At 49.1% G+C, this 17,326-nt stretch overlaps 1 protein-coding gene across 1 annotated transcript in view; it reads left to right on the plus strand.

The window, feature by feature from the left end:
* The window catches only part of LOC144141244 (LIM/homeobox protein Lhx9-like), a 61,895-nt gene extending 44,781 nt beyond the window's left edge, over positions 1-17,114 (plus strand). Inside the window, exons 3-4 of the mRNA XM_077672807.1 lie at positions 13,568-13,716; positions 15,913-17,114. Of these exons, the coding sequence (XP_077528933.1) occupies positions 13,568-13,716; positions 15,913-16,071 (308 nt within the window). The 3' untranslated portion in view covers positions 16,072-17,114. The remainder of the gene's footprint in view (positions 1-13,567; positions 13,717-15,912) is intronic.
* The last annotated feature ends 212 nt before the right edge of the window (positions 17,115-17,326 follow it).

Here is a 17,326-nt window from a genome sequence, read left to right on the forward strand (position 1 = left end):
TTTTGTGTCAAAACATTATTTTCACTGCGCATTTCGTTATTTGCTATCACAAAAATCAAGCAGCTATGCATTTTTATTAAAACGACACTGAAAATACCACTCATGTGTCGATGTTTTGCCTCAAATAAATCCAATGTTTTATTTTAGCTGCACAATGTTAACAAGTGTGAAGTGTTTTACCAGATTTAGTGGTTTTTGAAAGATTCGCCTATATATACTTCTTCGAGCACCCGCCAGATCAAGCCGAGCACGCATGCGTGCTCCTTGTGCTCGAAGAGTTTTCACTGGAAACAAAAGTTCCTTGGATGGGCCGACTGTGAAACTCGAGTGCATGGGAAGTGTGTGACCTGGCCAGATGAAGAGCTGACCATGCTGGAGTCTGGGGAGCGGCAGTTTACCTGCAACAAGTGTGAGTGTGCCGCCGCTTCCCTTAAGCCTACCCACGACATCGGCTTTTTTTTTTTTTTATTTATTTTACCCTCAGGGCATACAAGCATTGTAGAGGGGAGGGGCTTACATAGAAGAAAAAAAAGACGTCAAAAGCACGCGACAAAAGTTTAAGGATTGTACACACAAAAATATAAAACAATGTTTAAGAAACTGGTAAAGCAAATGCAATAACCACAGCCATAAACGTAATCACACTCGGAGCAAAAGTAAAAGCAAATGGTAGCGCACATCATTCGCCGTAAAAGAACACAGTAACGGCGGATCGACACAAGCACACAATACACTAAGAAGAAAAATAAAAAAAGAAACAATAAACAACGAAAAACAAAAAAGCACTCCTTACTAGAAAGTATTGGAAAAAAAATTCACAGCAAATTTGAACTTGACAATGCTTCCCAGAAATGGTTAGCGTTAGTAATGCAAGCTAATGAAGCAGGCAGGTGGTTCCACTCACGGCACGTTTTCGGCAAAGACGAATGAGAGTAGGTGACAGTGTTTTGGTGCGGGATATGAACTTTGTGACGATGGTCAAGACGTACAGATATGAAACGTGCGGGTTGTATCCAGCGTGATTTGAGTACATGGTTATTATGATACACTTTCTGGAATAGGCACAGATGGGGCAGTTTTCTACGTGTAGCGAGAGGAGTTAAGTTCAGACTGGATTTCATAGTAGTTACACTGGCCGTACGATGATAGTTAGAAAGTATGAATCTTACAGAACGGTTTTGTACAGCTTCAAGTTGGTTAGTTAGATTAGTATATCCAGGATCCCAAGTTGACGAAGCATACTCTAGTATGGGGCGCACATAAGTAACATATAACTGTTTTTTGAGAGAAGAAGGAGCTAAGGAAAAATTTCGCTTTAAGTATCCAAGCATGCGGTTAGCCTTAGATGTTATAAAATCAATATGTCGACACCAGGAGAGGTTGTTAGTTATGTGCACACCAAAGTATTTATATTCGACTACGGACTCTAATGGGGTACTGTTAAGAAAATAACCAGGACAAGTTAATTGATTACGGGATATCCTCATCACTTTACATTTAGTTATGTTAAGCTCCATATGCCAAGTTTTGCACCAAGTATAAATATTATTAAGGTCAGATTGTAGACATTCAACGTCAGAGGAACTAGTAATGTTACGATAAAGCACACAGTCATCAGCAAAAAGGCAAATAGAAGAAGAAATATTACTAGGCAGGTCGTTAATGTATGTAAAAAAAGTAAGGGTCCTAGCACAGAGCCCTGAGGTACACCTGAGCGCACAGGTACCTCAGGGGAGTTAGTTTGATTAGCAGACACAAACTCAGTTCGGTTAGAAAGAAATACTTCTATCCATTGTAAGACTTGGGGATCAATTTTCAAATTACGTAATTTCAATAGGAGAAGGTGATGATTAACTTTATCACACGCTTTGGAAAAATCCAGAAAGACACAGTCAGTTACAAAAGAGGAGTCAATAAATGTATGCAAGTCATTGGTAAACGTAATAAGTTGAGTTTCACAAGAAACGTTTTTTCTGAAACCATGTTGGGAATTATGAAAAAACTGATTGGACTCAAAAAAGTTAACCAAATGAGTGAATATTATGTGTTTGAGGATTTTACAAGGAATGGAAGTAATGGATATGGGACGGTAGTTTGAGGGGTTATGTGCGTCACCTGACTTGTAGAGTGGAACCACCCTGCCGGTCTTCCATTCCCTGGGCAAGTAACTTTCGTCAATAGATTTGGTATAAATGAAATACAATATAATGGAGCTGTACTCTTTAGTATTCTCAAGAAATTTAGAGGTTATGTCATCAGGACCACAGGATGACGACCTTTTTAATTTAGATATTATGGCTGCAATACCAGCAGGATCAAGAGTTAATGGGTCCATGGGGAAAAAAATTAAACTCTTGCACTCTGGCTTGACCGACGGAGCCGACGGAGCCTCGGCGCATTCCCAAACCCTACCGGGCGCGGCGATGGGGGTGCCCACTCCGTCCCCTCCGTCGGGGTCAGCGACCATACCGGTCAAGCAGGCTCCCCTGCGCGGGCTTCAGCAGGCTCCTTCGTCGCGCGGCCTTCCCGTCCGCGCGCTCGGGGGAACCTCCTCCGACGCCCAGCGCCCTGCGGACATGGAAACTGAGCACGGAGGCTCTGATCCTCAAATTTTATCCCATGACCCCGCTGGTATTGAAGATCGGCCGGCACGTACAGCTCCCACGTGGACCTAAGTCGTAAGCCGTAACAGCCGGAGGCGCCTCCGACAACAGCAGTCCCAATTTCTTGGTCAAACCTCCTACCAGCAACATGGATCCTCACCGAATGGCACCACCCCGCAGCGTCATTCCCAAACGGACAAGCGCCTACCCGCGAACCGCGACTGCCCCCTCTCCCGCTTGAGGATTACAAAGTGGTCATTCGGCCTCGTACCGGCCTCATCTTTGCCCAGTGGCTCATTCAGTGTGTCACCAACGCAGTCAGTGCCGCAGCGCAGATATCCGACGCAACACAAGACCGCATCACTTTTCCCATCCGAAGGGACCAAAACCTGGTTGTAGTGAGCACCCCTGACCTGGACATCGCCAAGAAGATCCAGCAAATCACCACCCTTAACGTGGCGAGCAAGCAGTATGAAGTCACCGCTCACATTGCTGTCCCAGACAACTCAATCAAAGGTATAATCACGGGAATTACAGCGAACACCCCCACCGATGAACCTATAGAGCATCTGCGGTCACCAAACGCTGAAATCATCCACGCCAGGATGATGGGCAAACCTACCACCGCCCTTCTCACATTCGTGGGTCTCCGTGTGCCTCATTACGTCCACTATTGCGGGGGAGAATACCGCTGCCGCGTATATCAACCTCGCCACCATGTATGCCGGATATGCCTTAAGCTCGGCCATCGAGCTGACGTCTGCCCGAGTCCGGACACGCACAGATGCAGCGCTTGTGGGACGGTGAACCCAGTGCCAGATCACGTGTGCGTTCCCCGCTGCGCCAACTGCCATGAAGACCACCGGCCCACGGATCCCCGCTGCCCGGTCCGCCAATGACGCCCATACAACCAGACGCATGTTCTTCGATCCTTGGCATCGATAAATCACTCTCCACCATTTCTCCCTTCCGCCACTACCCAACAGTGTAACACCACTGACTGTACCGGTAAAACTGTTGCCCATCAAACCCAGGGATTCCTGCAGTCCTCTGCCACCACCGAGCGTCCGCTTGCCGATTCGGAGCTACCGTCGACGGAGTCCCGTTCGCGCGGCCGCAGCAAAACCCGCGACCGGAGACGCGGGGACAGAGGCCGGTCAGCAAGCCATGGCCAATCCAGGGTACCAGGGTGCAGCCGGGAGGCCAGCGACAGCCGCGGAAACCAAGGTCCACCTATCATCCGGCCGCAGAGCACCAACCTCAAGGTGAGCTGGACAGAGTAGTCTCCTCCCCTCCCTTCTAACGACACCTCCTCGTCCCACCCCATCAAAACACCGTGCCCCACACCCACACCCGCACCCACAATACCCGATGCGCTCCAGGCGATGCGAACCAATCTCCAAGCCCAATTCACGGCCCCAATACAAAAACTACAAGCAGACGTCTACGAGCTCCGCCAACAACACACACGAACCTTACAGCACTACGCCGCCACCATCGACGAAATCCGGAGCCAGCTGCGGACGCATCCCGAGTCCCTTCAGAACTAACTCCGAACTCTCGTAACTGATGTCATCCGCGAGGTGCTCAAACAAGCTCAACCCCAGCCAATTCTCCCACTTACTCTGCCCGTAGACACGCATAGAGGAGACAAAGATCACCGAGACTTACGCTGCGTCCACCCCTACCCCAGACCCACAACAGATCGCCCGGCCAATGCTCCAAACTACGCCCAGCCGCCCCCTCAACACGGCTAGCAACTCGAGACCACTAAAACGACACACCGGCCATACTGCGAACCCCTGCGCATTTGTCAATGGAAGTTAGAGGCTACCACCGCAAGAGAGGGGCACTTTTACAATATATAGCCACGCACTCAAATTCGCCGGACGTAATTGCTCTTCAACAAGTCAGATGCGATCCCACCCTACCAGGCTACTCTCCGTACTCCACAACGGACGACCAGGTGTCTCTAGCGACGACATTTGTAGACAAGAGGATCGCGTCATTGATCACTCTCCAAGCAGTCCCCATCACATCCCGCACGTATTACTAGAAATCATTCCGAATACCTCCAAGCAAACAAGTGTATACTTCCTCAACATATACAGTGCGCCTCAGGCCAGACGAGACACATTTGACCACCTCAATGGTGGTCAAATGTGTCTCCCGTACTTATAGTGGGCGACTTCAACGCGGCACACCCTACTTGGCGCTACATGGCAGAAAATCCCAAGGGACGAAAGCTAGCCCTGACAATAGCCAGGTGCCATCGTACGGTTCTTACAGAACCTGGCCAGTCCACTCGCCTAGGTAACAGCGTTACACGGGATACATGTCCGGACCTCACTCTTACCCATGGCCTTAGCAACCACAGGTGGTCAAACCTTGGAGAGACACTCGGAAGTGATCACTGCATCCTCTTCACTGAGATAGCGGACTTCAGCACCAAGGTTTCCAACCGATCGGTTGCAATCACCGACTGGGTCGCCTTCCGCAAACGCCGTGCCCTGCCGAGTGGCGATAGCTCACCCGACACTGACCGCACATAAATTACTGGAGACCCCGAGCAATCACCTCTTCCTTCCCTCCCAGAGTGGATTAAACAAATTCAAAGCGATCTGGCAGACACTACTAGAACCGTACAAACGACAGCTCACACGCCAGACGGGGACAACCACCTTATATTGGGGATGCCCGCCGTAGCCTCAGCAAACGATGGTGAGGGAAAAGGCACAATCGGAAGCTTCGTAAACGGATCGCCTTGTTCACTGCCGAAGCCGAACGCTAGGCAGCAGGATTGACACGGGCCAACTGGCAAAATTTCTGCAAACAGCTGCAAGGTACTCTTGGAACAGCAAAGACATGGTCGCTGCTACGCAGTTTCCTCGACCCCAAGCAGACCAAAACAAACCACAAAAACCATCCGTACGTTACTCCACAGGGAAACCCTTGACAAAGATACTCTTCTCGCTACACTGAAACAGCGGTATATCAGCGTCGGTGCCCGCCCCAGTATCGGCCGTACCCAGACACCTCTGAGGCGAATATCCTGCTCTATGCTAACATGACAGAGGCGGAAGTGAGAGCGGCCCTTTAACACCTCACAAAAAGCACTGCACCGGGAGCGGACGGCATCCAATATAAGTTACTTCGCAACCTGAACGACCCCGCCATAACCCAGTTGACGGCTTACTACAACGACGCGTGGCGCAAGGCCACTCTACCACAGGAATGGAAGCACGCGGACATCATCCTGATACCCAAACCGGGCAAACCTTTTTCATTTGGTAACCTCCGCCCCATCTCACTTCATGTCTGGGCAAGCTTCGTGAACATATAATTCTTGCTAGGCTGCAACCACATCTCGAAGCCACCCACTTTTTCCCCGACACAATGTTCGGTTTTCGTTCTCACCTGGCCACACAGGATGTGCTCCTCCAACTCAAGCACGACATCCTGGATCATACCAACAGAGCTCAAACACGCGCCTTCCTGACACTCACCTAAAAGTTGCGTTTGATAACGTCGCACACGACCTCATTCTTGACAATCGGGCATCATCAAATTGCGGAGAACATCCCATACAATTACGTCAGAGCCTTTCTGGCTGATAGGACAGCCACCATAGGGTTAAGTGTGCACCGCTCACCACCCTTTCAACTGACTGGAAGAGGAACGCCCCAGGGCTACGTTCTATCGCCGATACTCTTCAATGTGGCCATGGCTAAGCTGCCTCCTCTACTCAACGCAATTCCGGAGCTTCGCCACGCGCTGTATGCGGACGATGTAACCATGTGGGCAACACGCAGATCGGACGGCCAAATACAGGGCGCCCTGCAAGAGGCAGCACATGTAGTTCTGAACTATGCCTCTCTGGGAGGCCTGTCTTGCGCAGCGGAGAAGACCGGGCTTCTTGTGTTACCTCCCCGCATGTGACCAGTAATCAAACCAGAAATCTCCGTTTTTTCGGCGCACGGCGCACGTTAAAGATCCCCAGGTGGTCAAAATTAATCCGGAGCCCTCCATTACGGCGCGCCTCATCGCCTGCGTTGCGTCGGCGCGTTAAACCCTACAATCAGTCCATCAGAAATCTCCGTTTACCTTACCAGTAATTTGATCCCCCTGCGTCACCAGATCCTGAGTTCTAGGCCTCCATCTAGAGTCTAACGGCCGCGCTACGCACACAGTTCACCTCCTCAAAACCCAAATCACGCAAATCACGCGCATGATCCGTCGCATCTCCAACAGACGCGCCGGCCTCAAGGAACCAGACACACTCGGCATAGTTCAGTCCCTACTCATCAGCCGCCTTGCCTACCACGTCCCCTTCCACAATTTGCTGCGCTCCGAAATCCAACGCCACAACACTGCCTTGCGGACGTGAATCAAAGCTGCCCTGGGACTTCCCCCTACACTTCTACACAACGTCTCCTTCAATTAGGTGTCCACAACACGATAGAAAGTGTATGACAGCTGCATGTTACCGGTACTTACCTACGGGTCAGAAACTTGGAGGCTCACTAAGAGGGTTCAACTTAAAGGCAATGGAGCGGACAAGAAGAGACCGGAGTGTGTCAGGGAACAAACGCGTGTTAAGGACACATTAGTAGAAATTAAGAAGAAATTAACGTGGGCAGGGCATGTAATGCGAAGGCAAGATAACCGTTGGTCATTAATGGTAACAGAGTGGATCCCTAGAGAAGGCAAGCGTTGCAGGGGGCGGCAGAAAGCTAGATGGGCAGATGGGATCAAGAAGTTTGCGGGGATAAATTGGTCGCAGTTAGCACATGGCCGGGGTAACTGGAGATTAATGGGAGAGGCTTTTGCCTGCAGTGGGCGTAGATAGGCTGGGGATAATGATGATGATGATGAACATGATAGAGGAAATTATTGAGGCACAACGACCTGGTCAGCTTATCCGCCTTATACCACCCGCACCGGTCGTCACGTGCTCGCCCGCCTAGGATACCCCGCGCCGTCGTCACCTCTCCCACCAAACCCTGTGGCTCTCGCCCCTGTCCTTCGTGCACGTTTACAAGTTGCCCCGCTCCCCAAAAACATGCACGCGGAGACAAACCAGGGCAGACGCCGCGCCTGAGCCGAAGCGCTGACCCGTCAGTACGGCCATGACCCACATGGGATCTACACCGACGCAGCCAGTTACCCAGCCAACCCCAACGCTAAAGGGGCAGCGGCTTCTACAATTGCTCGCAGTGCGCAAACAACTTGCTCTGTAGGCACCGATTCCATCAGGGTGGCTGAGGAAACAGCCATATTATTGGTTGTGCCCCACATCACCACCGCCCGACCCGCGGAAGCTGAGGACGACGATACCTGGGCAATTATAACAGACTCGCAAGCCGCCTGCCGTGCATATTCTGGAATCCTCTCCATCCAAGCAACCAACATTCTTCAACACTCCGATCCATCCAAGCTTCCCTTCATTCGTATCGTCTGGATCCTTGGCCATGCCTCCCTTCCTGGAAATGAGCACGCACACGCGCTCGCCCGAGAAATAACCCACCGGGCGTCAGTGGAAGCGGACAGACAGATACAGGGTGACTCCAAGACATCAGCTTCCATCATCCCATCCCACGAACCTCTCAACTATGCACTCACACTCGCCTACTACCGCACACCAAGAAAAACACCACCTCCACCCCACCACTCCCTATCCCGCGCCAACGCCACGTCACGGCGGCAGCTCCAGACACCCACGTTCCCAAACTTACACCACAAACACCCCTTCTTTCCCACCCAATACGCTAGCAACTGCCCGGCTTGCAAGAGCCCCACTCCCACCCTCTGCCACTCTGTATGGGGGTGTCCGCGTCCACCAGACGGGCTAACCTCTATAAGCACCCCTACCCTCGCCTCTTGGGAGACTGTTCTGTCCAGCAATGTCCCACAAGACCAGCAACGGCTGATCGAGCGGGCCCGCCGGATAGCGTCCGCCATTGGAGTCCTGGACTGAGGACCCCACTCATCGAGGCTGCTTTTCGGCTGACAAATGACTTAAATAAATGTTTTCACCACCACCCTTCTCGTACAATAATTCATTTTAAATTGTGGCCAGGTAGCTGAATCGACGGGATAGACTGACAGATAGACTGTCAGACGCAGACAGACAGATGTAGGAATGGATGGACACGCCAGATGGACGGACGTATCAATGGATGGATAGATGTACCAAACGGATGGATGGATGGATGGATGGATGGATGGTTGGATGGATGGATGGATGGATGGATGGATGGATGGATGGATGGATGGATGGATGGATGGATGGATGGATGGATGGATGGATGGATGGATGGATGGATGGATGGATGGATGCATGGATGGATGGATGGATGAACGAATGGTCGCATCGATGGATGGATGGATGCACCAAACAAATGAACGGACGTTAGATGGATGGATGGGTAGAATGACACACCAACGGTCGGACGGGCATAATTATCGTCGGATGGATGGACGCACTAAACGGATGGACGGACGTATGGATGGATGGAATACGACAGTAGAAGTGAACAGGCTTCTGTTGGAAACATGGTTGTAATAGCCCGACTACACAGCAATGAAGAAGCGCAGTACAGTTGCTGACGGACAAGAAAGCTGAATGTTAAGGGCAACGCACTTTGAAGCATACGCATACGCGTGCCAGACGCCACATATTTTTCTCAATTTTACCAAACGGGAGGCCATGAACCCTCGTACAACTACACTTTAACAAAATAAATGGTGAAAATCGTTTGTGCAACCTCCAGCCTGCCTATTTTCTTACGCTTATTATGCTTATTTTCTTCCCTTTGTATTAACAAAAATGCCTCATCTCCCTCAGCGACAATGCTCATGCGGTAGGGTTCTTGCGATTATGTCTTGTTGCTATTCAGCGTTTTTATTACCTATATTTGGTTCTCTGTCGTATTCTCGCGATGTTAGAATAATGCTGAAGGGCCTAGTTACTCGACTTTTATTACTGCTTTATTGCATCAGGCAAAAGAAACCGCGGATACCGACTCTTTTCTAGCGGCACCTTTCTAGCGGTAGCAGCCTAATGTCGCCAAAAGCCTGAAATAGATCGCTAATTTCGGCGTAGCTATCAGAGACGTGGAATAACCAATCATTGAAAATTGAGCTGGAAACATACTCGAGCACACCATTGACGACTTCCGTTCACTAAAGCAACATAATGGCTACGCAGAAAGTAAAGTGACAAGGAGCGACAGCCTTGCATGATTTACGCTTAACAATACCATTAATACCTTACTTTCGCGGATCAACATACAATATTCTGGTGTTTTGGCTTATATTTCCGTTTCTACATTTTTTTTTTTTTTTTGCTGACCGTACTCCCAAGAAGCAAACTTTACATAAAAGGCTAAAAATTGAAGTTTCTAGTAGAGAAAGGCCGCGGTGTCAAGCCGGTTGTATCACTTTAAGCTTGCAAGTATTCCTTAATATTTTTATCTCTCCGTGTTTATATGTATTCCACAGGCGTCACTGCCCGTTAGTTTTTTGGTCTAGTGTTACATATATAGGCGGTAATTTGGTTCATCTCGTTCACAACGAACGCTGGTTAAGAAGTGAAAAATAACGAAAAATAAATTCCTGTTCCGTGGTAGCGCCAAGCCTGTTGCTGTGCTTTATTGCGGGCCTGTTTAGTTTATTACCTCATTGGGCCCAACGTAAGATTCTAGTTATTATCGTGTTTTCTTTTCTACTTTTTCTCTCTTGCGCGGTGCACACGACCGCTCAACGCAGTGGACTTCTATTCGAGTTCGATCCGGCCTCATTACGGCTCTATCGTCAAATGCTGGTACAGTGGGACGCCCCAGCCCCCAGCCCCAAATACTCACGCCTTATATAAAGTCGGCGCTTGTTAAACAAAACACGCTTGCCTGCTTTTGATGCTGCGTGAATGTAAGCTTTACGTCGCCGCTGAAAAGAGAGGGAAAAAAAATTAGCAATAGACAAAGAGGGATGGGGAGAAAGTTTCTGCGCCATATCTTCCCTTTGTGCTGCCGAAACGTGCTCTATGCGGGGCTTGTGGTAGGGGCTAGCGCACTGGCTTTGCATCCCCCTCCTTTAGCTACCGAGCCCTGGGCCGAGCAGTGCCGTCGAGGGCACACGGGCGAGTGTGTCGCCCCGGAGACACGCGGCGCGCGTTCGTGCGCAGTCTGGCAGAAGGGCAAGTGTGCCCGACTCTTTTGTGTCGAGGAGGCTCTCCCCTGCCCGCCTTCTTCCACAGCCCGCGTACAGCCTGCTTGCTGTCTGCTATGTGTACGGTCGCTCTATCGTCTCCCGCTACTCGTGCGCGCCACTCGGAAAGGCAGGCTTTCAACGCTGCCCGGCCGAGGGGGCCCACCTTGCGCAACAACAAAAGTTCCTAAAGGGACGAGGGGGCAGTTGTGTCCCGGAGTCACGTGCCCCGAAGTGCTTTCCCAGCGGCGGGGGGTTCGGCGACAATGCGGCGCGCGTCATCCGGCCGTCATCGCGGCGTCCGGGACGTCGACGGAAGGGATCCGCGCGCGCGACCGGTGACTCCGCAGCCGCTTTCACTTGCCCGCTCGCTGAGTGGCGGCGTCGTCACGTACCCTGTGGGGCTCTCTCTGCCGAACTACGCTGGCTCCGAGTCGCGTGAAGAGGGGCAGGGAACGGCTAATATGGTGGTACCTGAGACACAGTCCGCACATACGCACATACGAGTAGCAGCAAATGACTTCCGCTATTCACTGTCTCCATCTTCAGGGTGTCCCTGTCATACTGAAGAGCTTAATTTCGGCTCATTTTTGTGAGCTCCACACGGTGCAACTCGGAAGTAGTTACGAGCAGGTGCGCTCAGCAATTCTGGCCCATGTGGTTGGGTTATATAATCGATTGATTGATTACGGTGTTTAACGCGGCGACGCTACACAGGCGAAGAGGCACGCTCCCGATTAATTTTGACCACTTGGGGACCTTTACCCTGCGCCGAAATCTCGAGCACACAGGTTTTTTCGCTTTTCGCCTCCATCAGAAAAGCGGCCGCCACGGCCGGGAATCGAACCCGCGATCTTGCGCTTAGTAGCACTACGCCTTATCCACTGAGCCACCGCGGCGGGTCAGCAATTTGGAAGTAACGTTCCACAGCCAAGCAAGGAGTCTTACTTTCAACCTTTCAACATAGGTAATAAAATCCAAGAGGTGGATGATTACGGCAAGCTAGTACAAGATAGTACAGCTGCGGCGCACCCTCTTCGCTGACCAGCGGTGTGTCGCCCGTACATGGCGCTATAGCCAAGTCTACGTACAAGCGAAATCATTTTTACACGTTTCTTAAAATGAAAAGACCCGGGGCCTCTTGCAAATGCATTATACGCCCATATGGGGTAGCTAGGAGCTCTGGCGCACGGGGGATTAGGGTGCGAAATAGCAGGGGGGAAATATTGGGTTGCGAAATAAAACGCCGGAGGGAGATCCAGACTGCTTTTGATAATTTAAAAGCTTGATACCCGCCAAATAATGGACTACATATACAACTAAATATCCAATATGTGCCTCATTGGCTGGAGACATCCCGCACTGCATAGCTACGCTGGTCGTCCTCCTTCAAAGAGTAGAATGGTGCTTATTTTTTGTCGCATACCTTTTAGGGCATTGTTAGAATGTTGTTTTCTTGACATTGGGAATGTGCTTTCAGTCAAATGCCTACCTTGAAAAGAAATACTGAAAACATTGCGACTAAGACATATTGCAAATGTAATTATTATATTGTATATGTTCGTGTTTCTGTTTTCCTCGGTAGGGTGTACTGCAGATTACACATTAAAAACATTGCATAATTTTTTTTACGAAAGCTACCATCCACAAGTGCTCAAGTGATGCCTCTGGGACAACTTCCATAATGAAGGGCTAATCCACGTCAAGGGTAAACTTTTATGTTGCTATTCTTGCTGGGAATGAATAATAGAAATATTGATTGATTGTACGGTTTAACGTGCCGACGCAACGCAGGCGATGAGGCGCGCCGTAGTGGAGGGCTCCGGATTAATTTTGACCACCTGGGGATCTTTATCGTGCGCCGAAATCTCGTACACACTGGCGTTTTTGCTTTTCGCCTCCATCAGAAAAGCGCCCGCCGCAGCCGGGAATCGAGCCCGCGACCTCGTGCTCAGCAGCGCAACGCCTTAGCCACTGAGCCACCGCGGCGGGTAATAATAGAAATATTCACAATCTCAGCCTTTGCAACCACTCTATGCGCAATCTGGCTTATGTCCTGATTTGTTACGTAATAAATCACAACTGTGTTAGCTATAGTTTTGACTTCACATTACTGGAAGGTGGTTGGGATTAGCGGCCATTGCTCATATCATATGGTAACTAAAAATAACATAGCAGCTGTCTTACGAAAGTACCACAAATCACACCGCGAATTGGTGATGATGTAATAGCCTGACCATTTGTAGCGAATATAAGGGTCAGCGAAATTACTTCTAATCCGTGCACCCCCAGTAGCATTTTAGTGTTGCGGCCAACAATATTTAGAAGTTAAAAAAAAATTTGTTCACTCTCCATGCTTGCCTAAATTAAGGAAAAATTCACAGCTGGGTAGCGTATAGGCGCATGCGGAGCAGCGTAAAAATTGGCCCGATAAGAGTACAGGCGAGCCCGCTTATAACGAACACAACGGGAAACCGAAATCACTTCGTTATATCCGCTTTTCACTATATCTGGACAGAAAATCTATGTATACCGATGGTAACGAGAAATGAAGATTTGTTCGTTATAACCGCTATATCGTTAAAACCGGGTTCGCTATAAGTGGGCTATACTGTACCTGAAACACGAAAAGCAATGTAGGAGATTTGTATGCTACTTCCTGTTTGCAAAGCGGCACCTTCTTTGGGGTTTTGATCATTTCAGCGGCTTTTCACGAGATTTCATAAAGTTCCAGTCTTCTTGTTTTGATCTTGCAGATAGGAGCAGCTGCAAGCGTATGCGCACTTCGTTCAAGCACAGTCAGCTCCGCGCAATGAAGGCCTACTTCACTGTCAACCACAACCCGGACTCGAAGGACCTCAAGCAACTGTCGCTCCGCACGGGGCTGAGCAAGAGGGTGCTCCAGGTGAGGACTTTCGACTTACATCGAATGGGCGCACGGAAGAACGGCTCGCACCACGTGTTCCGAGGTTTCATTTCCCCCAATAAGCGGAGCTTTCCTAGTAAAACTTAGAGCGCGACTGAACAAGGACGACAGAAAGACGACAAACACAAGGACGACAGAACAACGACAAACACAAGGAAGACAGAAAGACGACGGACACATGCGTGTCATCTTTCTGTCGTCCTTGTTCAATCACGCTCTAAGTTTTACCAAATATGCACCAACTTGTCCATCAGTGTGTTCTACTGGAGGAGCTTTCCTGCTCGGGGACTGGTAGCAAGCCAGCCACACACAGGTGTAGTGCACTAGGAGTATTCACAATCCAGCTGTTTCAAAACCCTTCTGCACAATAATTCGAGTTTCCTTATGGCGAACGAAAAAATAATAAATGTCCAAAGCTATAGAATGCGCAAGGCGCGCAGCGCGGCCCCATCCTCTGCATTTAAACGCCAATCGTCGCCTCTAAACGCCGAAGAGACAAGCCGAGTATTTTTACGCCATTTCACGTATGAGTGTTATCTACCATCAGCCATCCGCGTCATTTGTTAACAGACAGGGCAGAACAGGGGATCAGGAGTGCAACAGATGGCCGGGCACAAAAATAGCTAGATAACCATGATCTCTGGATTCAACAACAAAAAAAGCAAGTGACGGCATACATATTTATACATATTTGCAAATATTAGTGCGATAGAAGACCCCTAAGTCTTTAACGAGGTACGCCAATGGCTGTTGTACTCCTAGTTAACCATAGCGATTTAATAAACGCTTTACTAGTGTAACGAACCAATTGGTCAACTATTTAATTACATTTCGTTTTCAAGTACATAAAATGGCAATTTTTTCATAACACTTATGTTTTCATAACCACACATGCTTTCTTCATAACAAATGCAATACCAATATTGTTTCCCAGTTACCACATAAAATACTATCCAGTGCTTGCTTCGTTCTTCACTCATACCCTGTTGACAATGGTGTTTCCAAATTTGTTCTAGATAAAATTAAACCTCTACAACTACCAGAATTGTGAGGTTGGTGGTCTGTGGGAATTCTAAATCCCCGTTAGGAATATTACGACATATTAATGGTTACTACTTGCGTTCGCAACGCAGTTTCCTGTTACAAAGCATCTCGAATGCCCTTTGAGACAACTAAAAGATTCAGGCTTCCGTGCGTACGCATAGAAATAATGCAAACTTCGTCCGTGTTAATAGACATACCCGTTGCCGGACCCAATACAAAGAGATTTGCCTTGTTTCTTACTTCATTGCACACACGGACAGACTTACAGAATGTACATTTCTGCATAAAGAGGAAGCCCAGGGCCTGATATTTAAATCCCGAAAACAAGCTTGGTTGTAGTAATACTGCCTAACTATAAAAAATGGGAAGTAATAATGTCCTTGTTATCTAACACAGTGGTTATCTAACACATATGATTAGTTTCCGCCTAACCACAATCGCGAAGAGGACAGCCCCCAATCGGCTGGTCTTATTTCCTCTTTAGACACAGAATGAGCGCCTTCAGCACCGCCTTACAGCGACTCAAACGAGGTCTTTGGGGCCAGGATAAAGCACTTCTGAATCCTGAAGGTGCCCTTCTGCCTGTAATAGCGTTTCAGAATGACTTTCTGTGCTGATTTATAGAATGCAGCAAAAGGGGTGGAATGAGCCGCATGCATTAATTCCTCCCCGTTTCATGCACCCTCAATCAGATGTTGACAACCTGGGAAGCCATCCGCGAGTGACTCTATGGTCAAAAGGCGGGCAAGACTCGCTTGTGTAAACCAGCGCAATAAAGCGAAAGTAATGAGGATGACACGAAGCCACGGTGGAGGCATTGTCCAGTGTATTTGCTTCCCTGGTACGGCGCATTGCTTGCGATGTTTTCATTTGCATTGTGCATTAAATAGCTCTAAAACAACCGACCACATTCGCTTGGTGCAACACAGGAGAAGTTCTGTCACACCGAACGGGCTCCAACACCCAGCTCTGCATGCGCGTGCGCCCAGTGTTAGGCCCCTTTTCGCTTGCATGCGCGATGTGTTCCGCTATTACCAACTCGATATCGGATCAGAGCACCGCGGACGCGGCTTCCAGCTTGCTTGCGCTTCAGCTTGCCCCGCACTGACCACGCGTGTTTTGGCGGGGCAGGTGTGGTTTCAGAACGCGCGGGCCAAGTGGCGCCGCAACCTGCTGCGCCAGGCGAGCCACGGTCCCGAAGTGGCCCAGGACTCGAGCCCGCTCCAGGACCTGGGCGCCACCATCACGCTCGAGGAGCAAACCATACACTCGTACGCGAACCTCTTCTGAGCCGGCCAGAAGGATCCCGCGGCTGCTGCGCTGCCCGCCGGTGCTACACCGCTCAGACCCAAGGGCGGCATCCGGGAATGCCAACGTTTTCCTCCCAATGACGATTTCGAGCCACTAGATCCAACGCGTGACTAATAGATCCAACGAGTCAGTACATCCATACGTGCTGGTATTCACTCGTTGGATCTAGTGACACGTTCGATCTAGTGGTGACCTATGGGATCTCCTGTCTCGTTGGATCTAATGACTCGTTGGATGTAGTGACCATAAGCGCCAATGACGACTCCCTGTGTCTGGGCTGGTATACGTGCAGCTTCCTATGCTAGAGGTCTATAGGTGTTAGACGTTTAGGCTTTCGGGAAAGCATACGGTGCGAAATTGATCATAGAAACAGCGGCCTGGTTTTGATCTCTCTATTGTGTTTGGGGAAACGTTCGCCCATAGAATATGAAAAATTTGTACATTGCCACAGTCTCTTAGCACTAGCAGAGTAGAAGACATCTCTTAGTTCTTTCGGGCTTACTTAGTTGTTGCCCGCATGCAATATTTCAATACTTAACGATACGCCGCAAAATAATGTAAATTGCACATCACTCGTAAAAGTGAAAACCGAGAAGACTGTGCGTGAGGAGAGCTGTCGTTAAGCAATGTCACAGATGAAAAGACTACATTCCTAGAAAACATCAAACACTTCACACATACCCAGGACAATGCGAATTTCCATTCGATGCAATGACTGGCTGCGATTTCTCAGTAAGAGAGTGAACCATAGTGCCATGTCCGAAATATTGTAGTATACATGAAGCTGTCAGACCTGGCTCTGAATTCAAGAAAAAATGAGCAGCAACCGCACAGTTGTTGTGAATATGACCGTCAGGTGGGTTTTTTCCCCACTCAAATTCTTCAGTGACAGAAAATGGCCCGTTATGGATTGGTGGATTGTTTGACTCAGTTATGTCATTGATTGATTGTAATCGATTGATTGATGATATTAATTTAAATAATTTTTATCGAGCGTTTGCAAAGGCCGGTCGGTTGCTATGACCCAACGTATATATGTGTATGTATGTATGTATGTATGTATGTATGTATGTATGTATGTACGTATTTATGTATGTACGTATGTATGTATGTATGTATGTATGTATGTATGTATGCATGTATGTATGTATGCACGCATGCATGCTTGAATGCATGTACGTACATGCTTGAATGGACATAGACTGGCCGCAATCCTGTGATTCAGATTCGCCAC

This window comes from Haemaphysalis longicornis, unplaced genomic scaffold (genome assembly GCF_048455015.1).
Source record: "Haemaphysalis longicornis isolate Haplotype H1 unplaced genomic scaffold, Haemaphysalis longicornis Haplotype H1 scaffold_1, whole genome shotgun sequence".
Classification (NCBI taxonomy): domain Eukaryota; kingdom Metazoa; phylum Arthropoda; class Arachnida; order Ixodida; family Ixodidae; genus Haemaphysalis; species Haemaphysalis longicornis.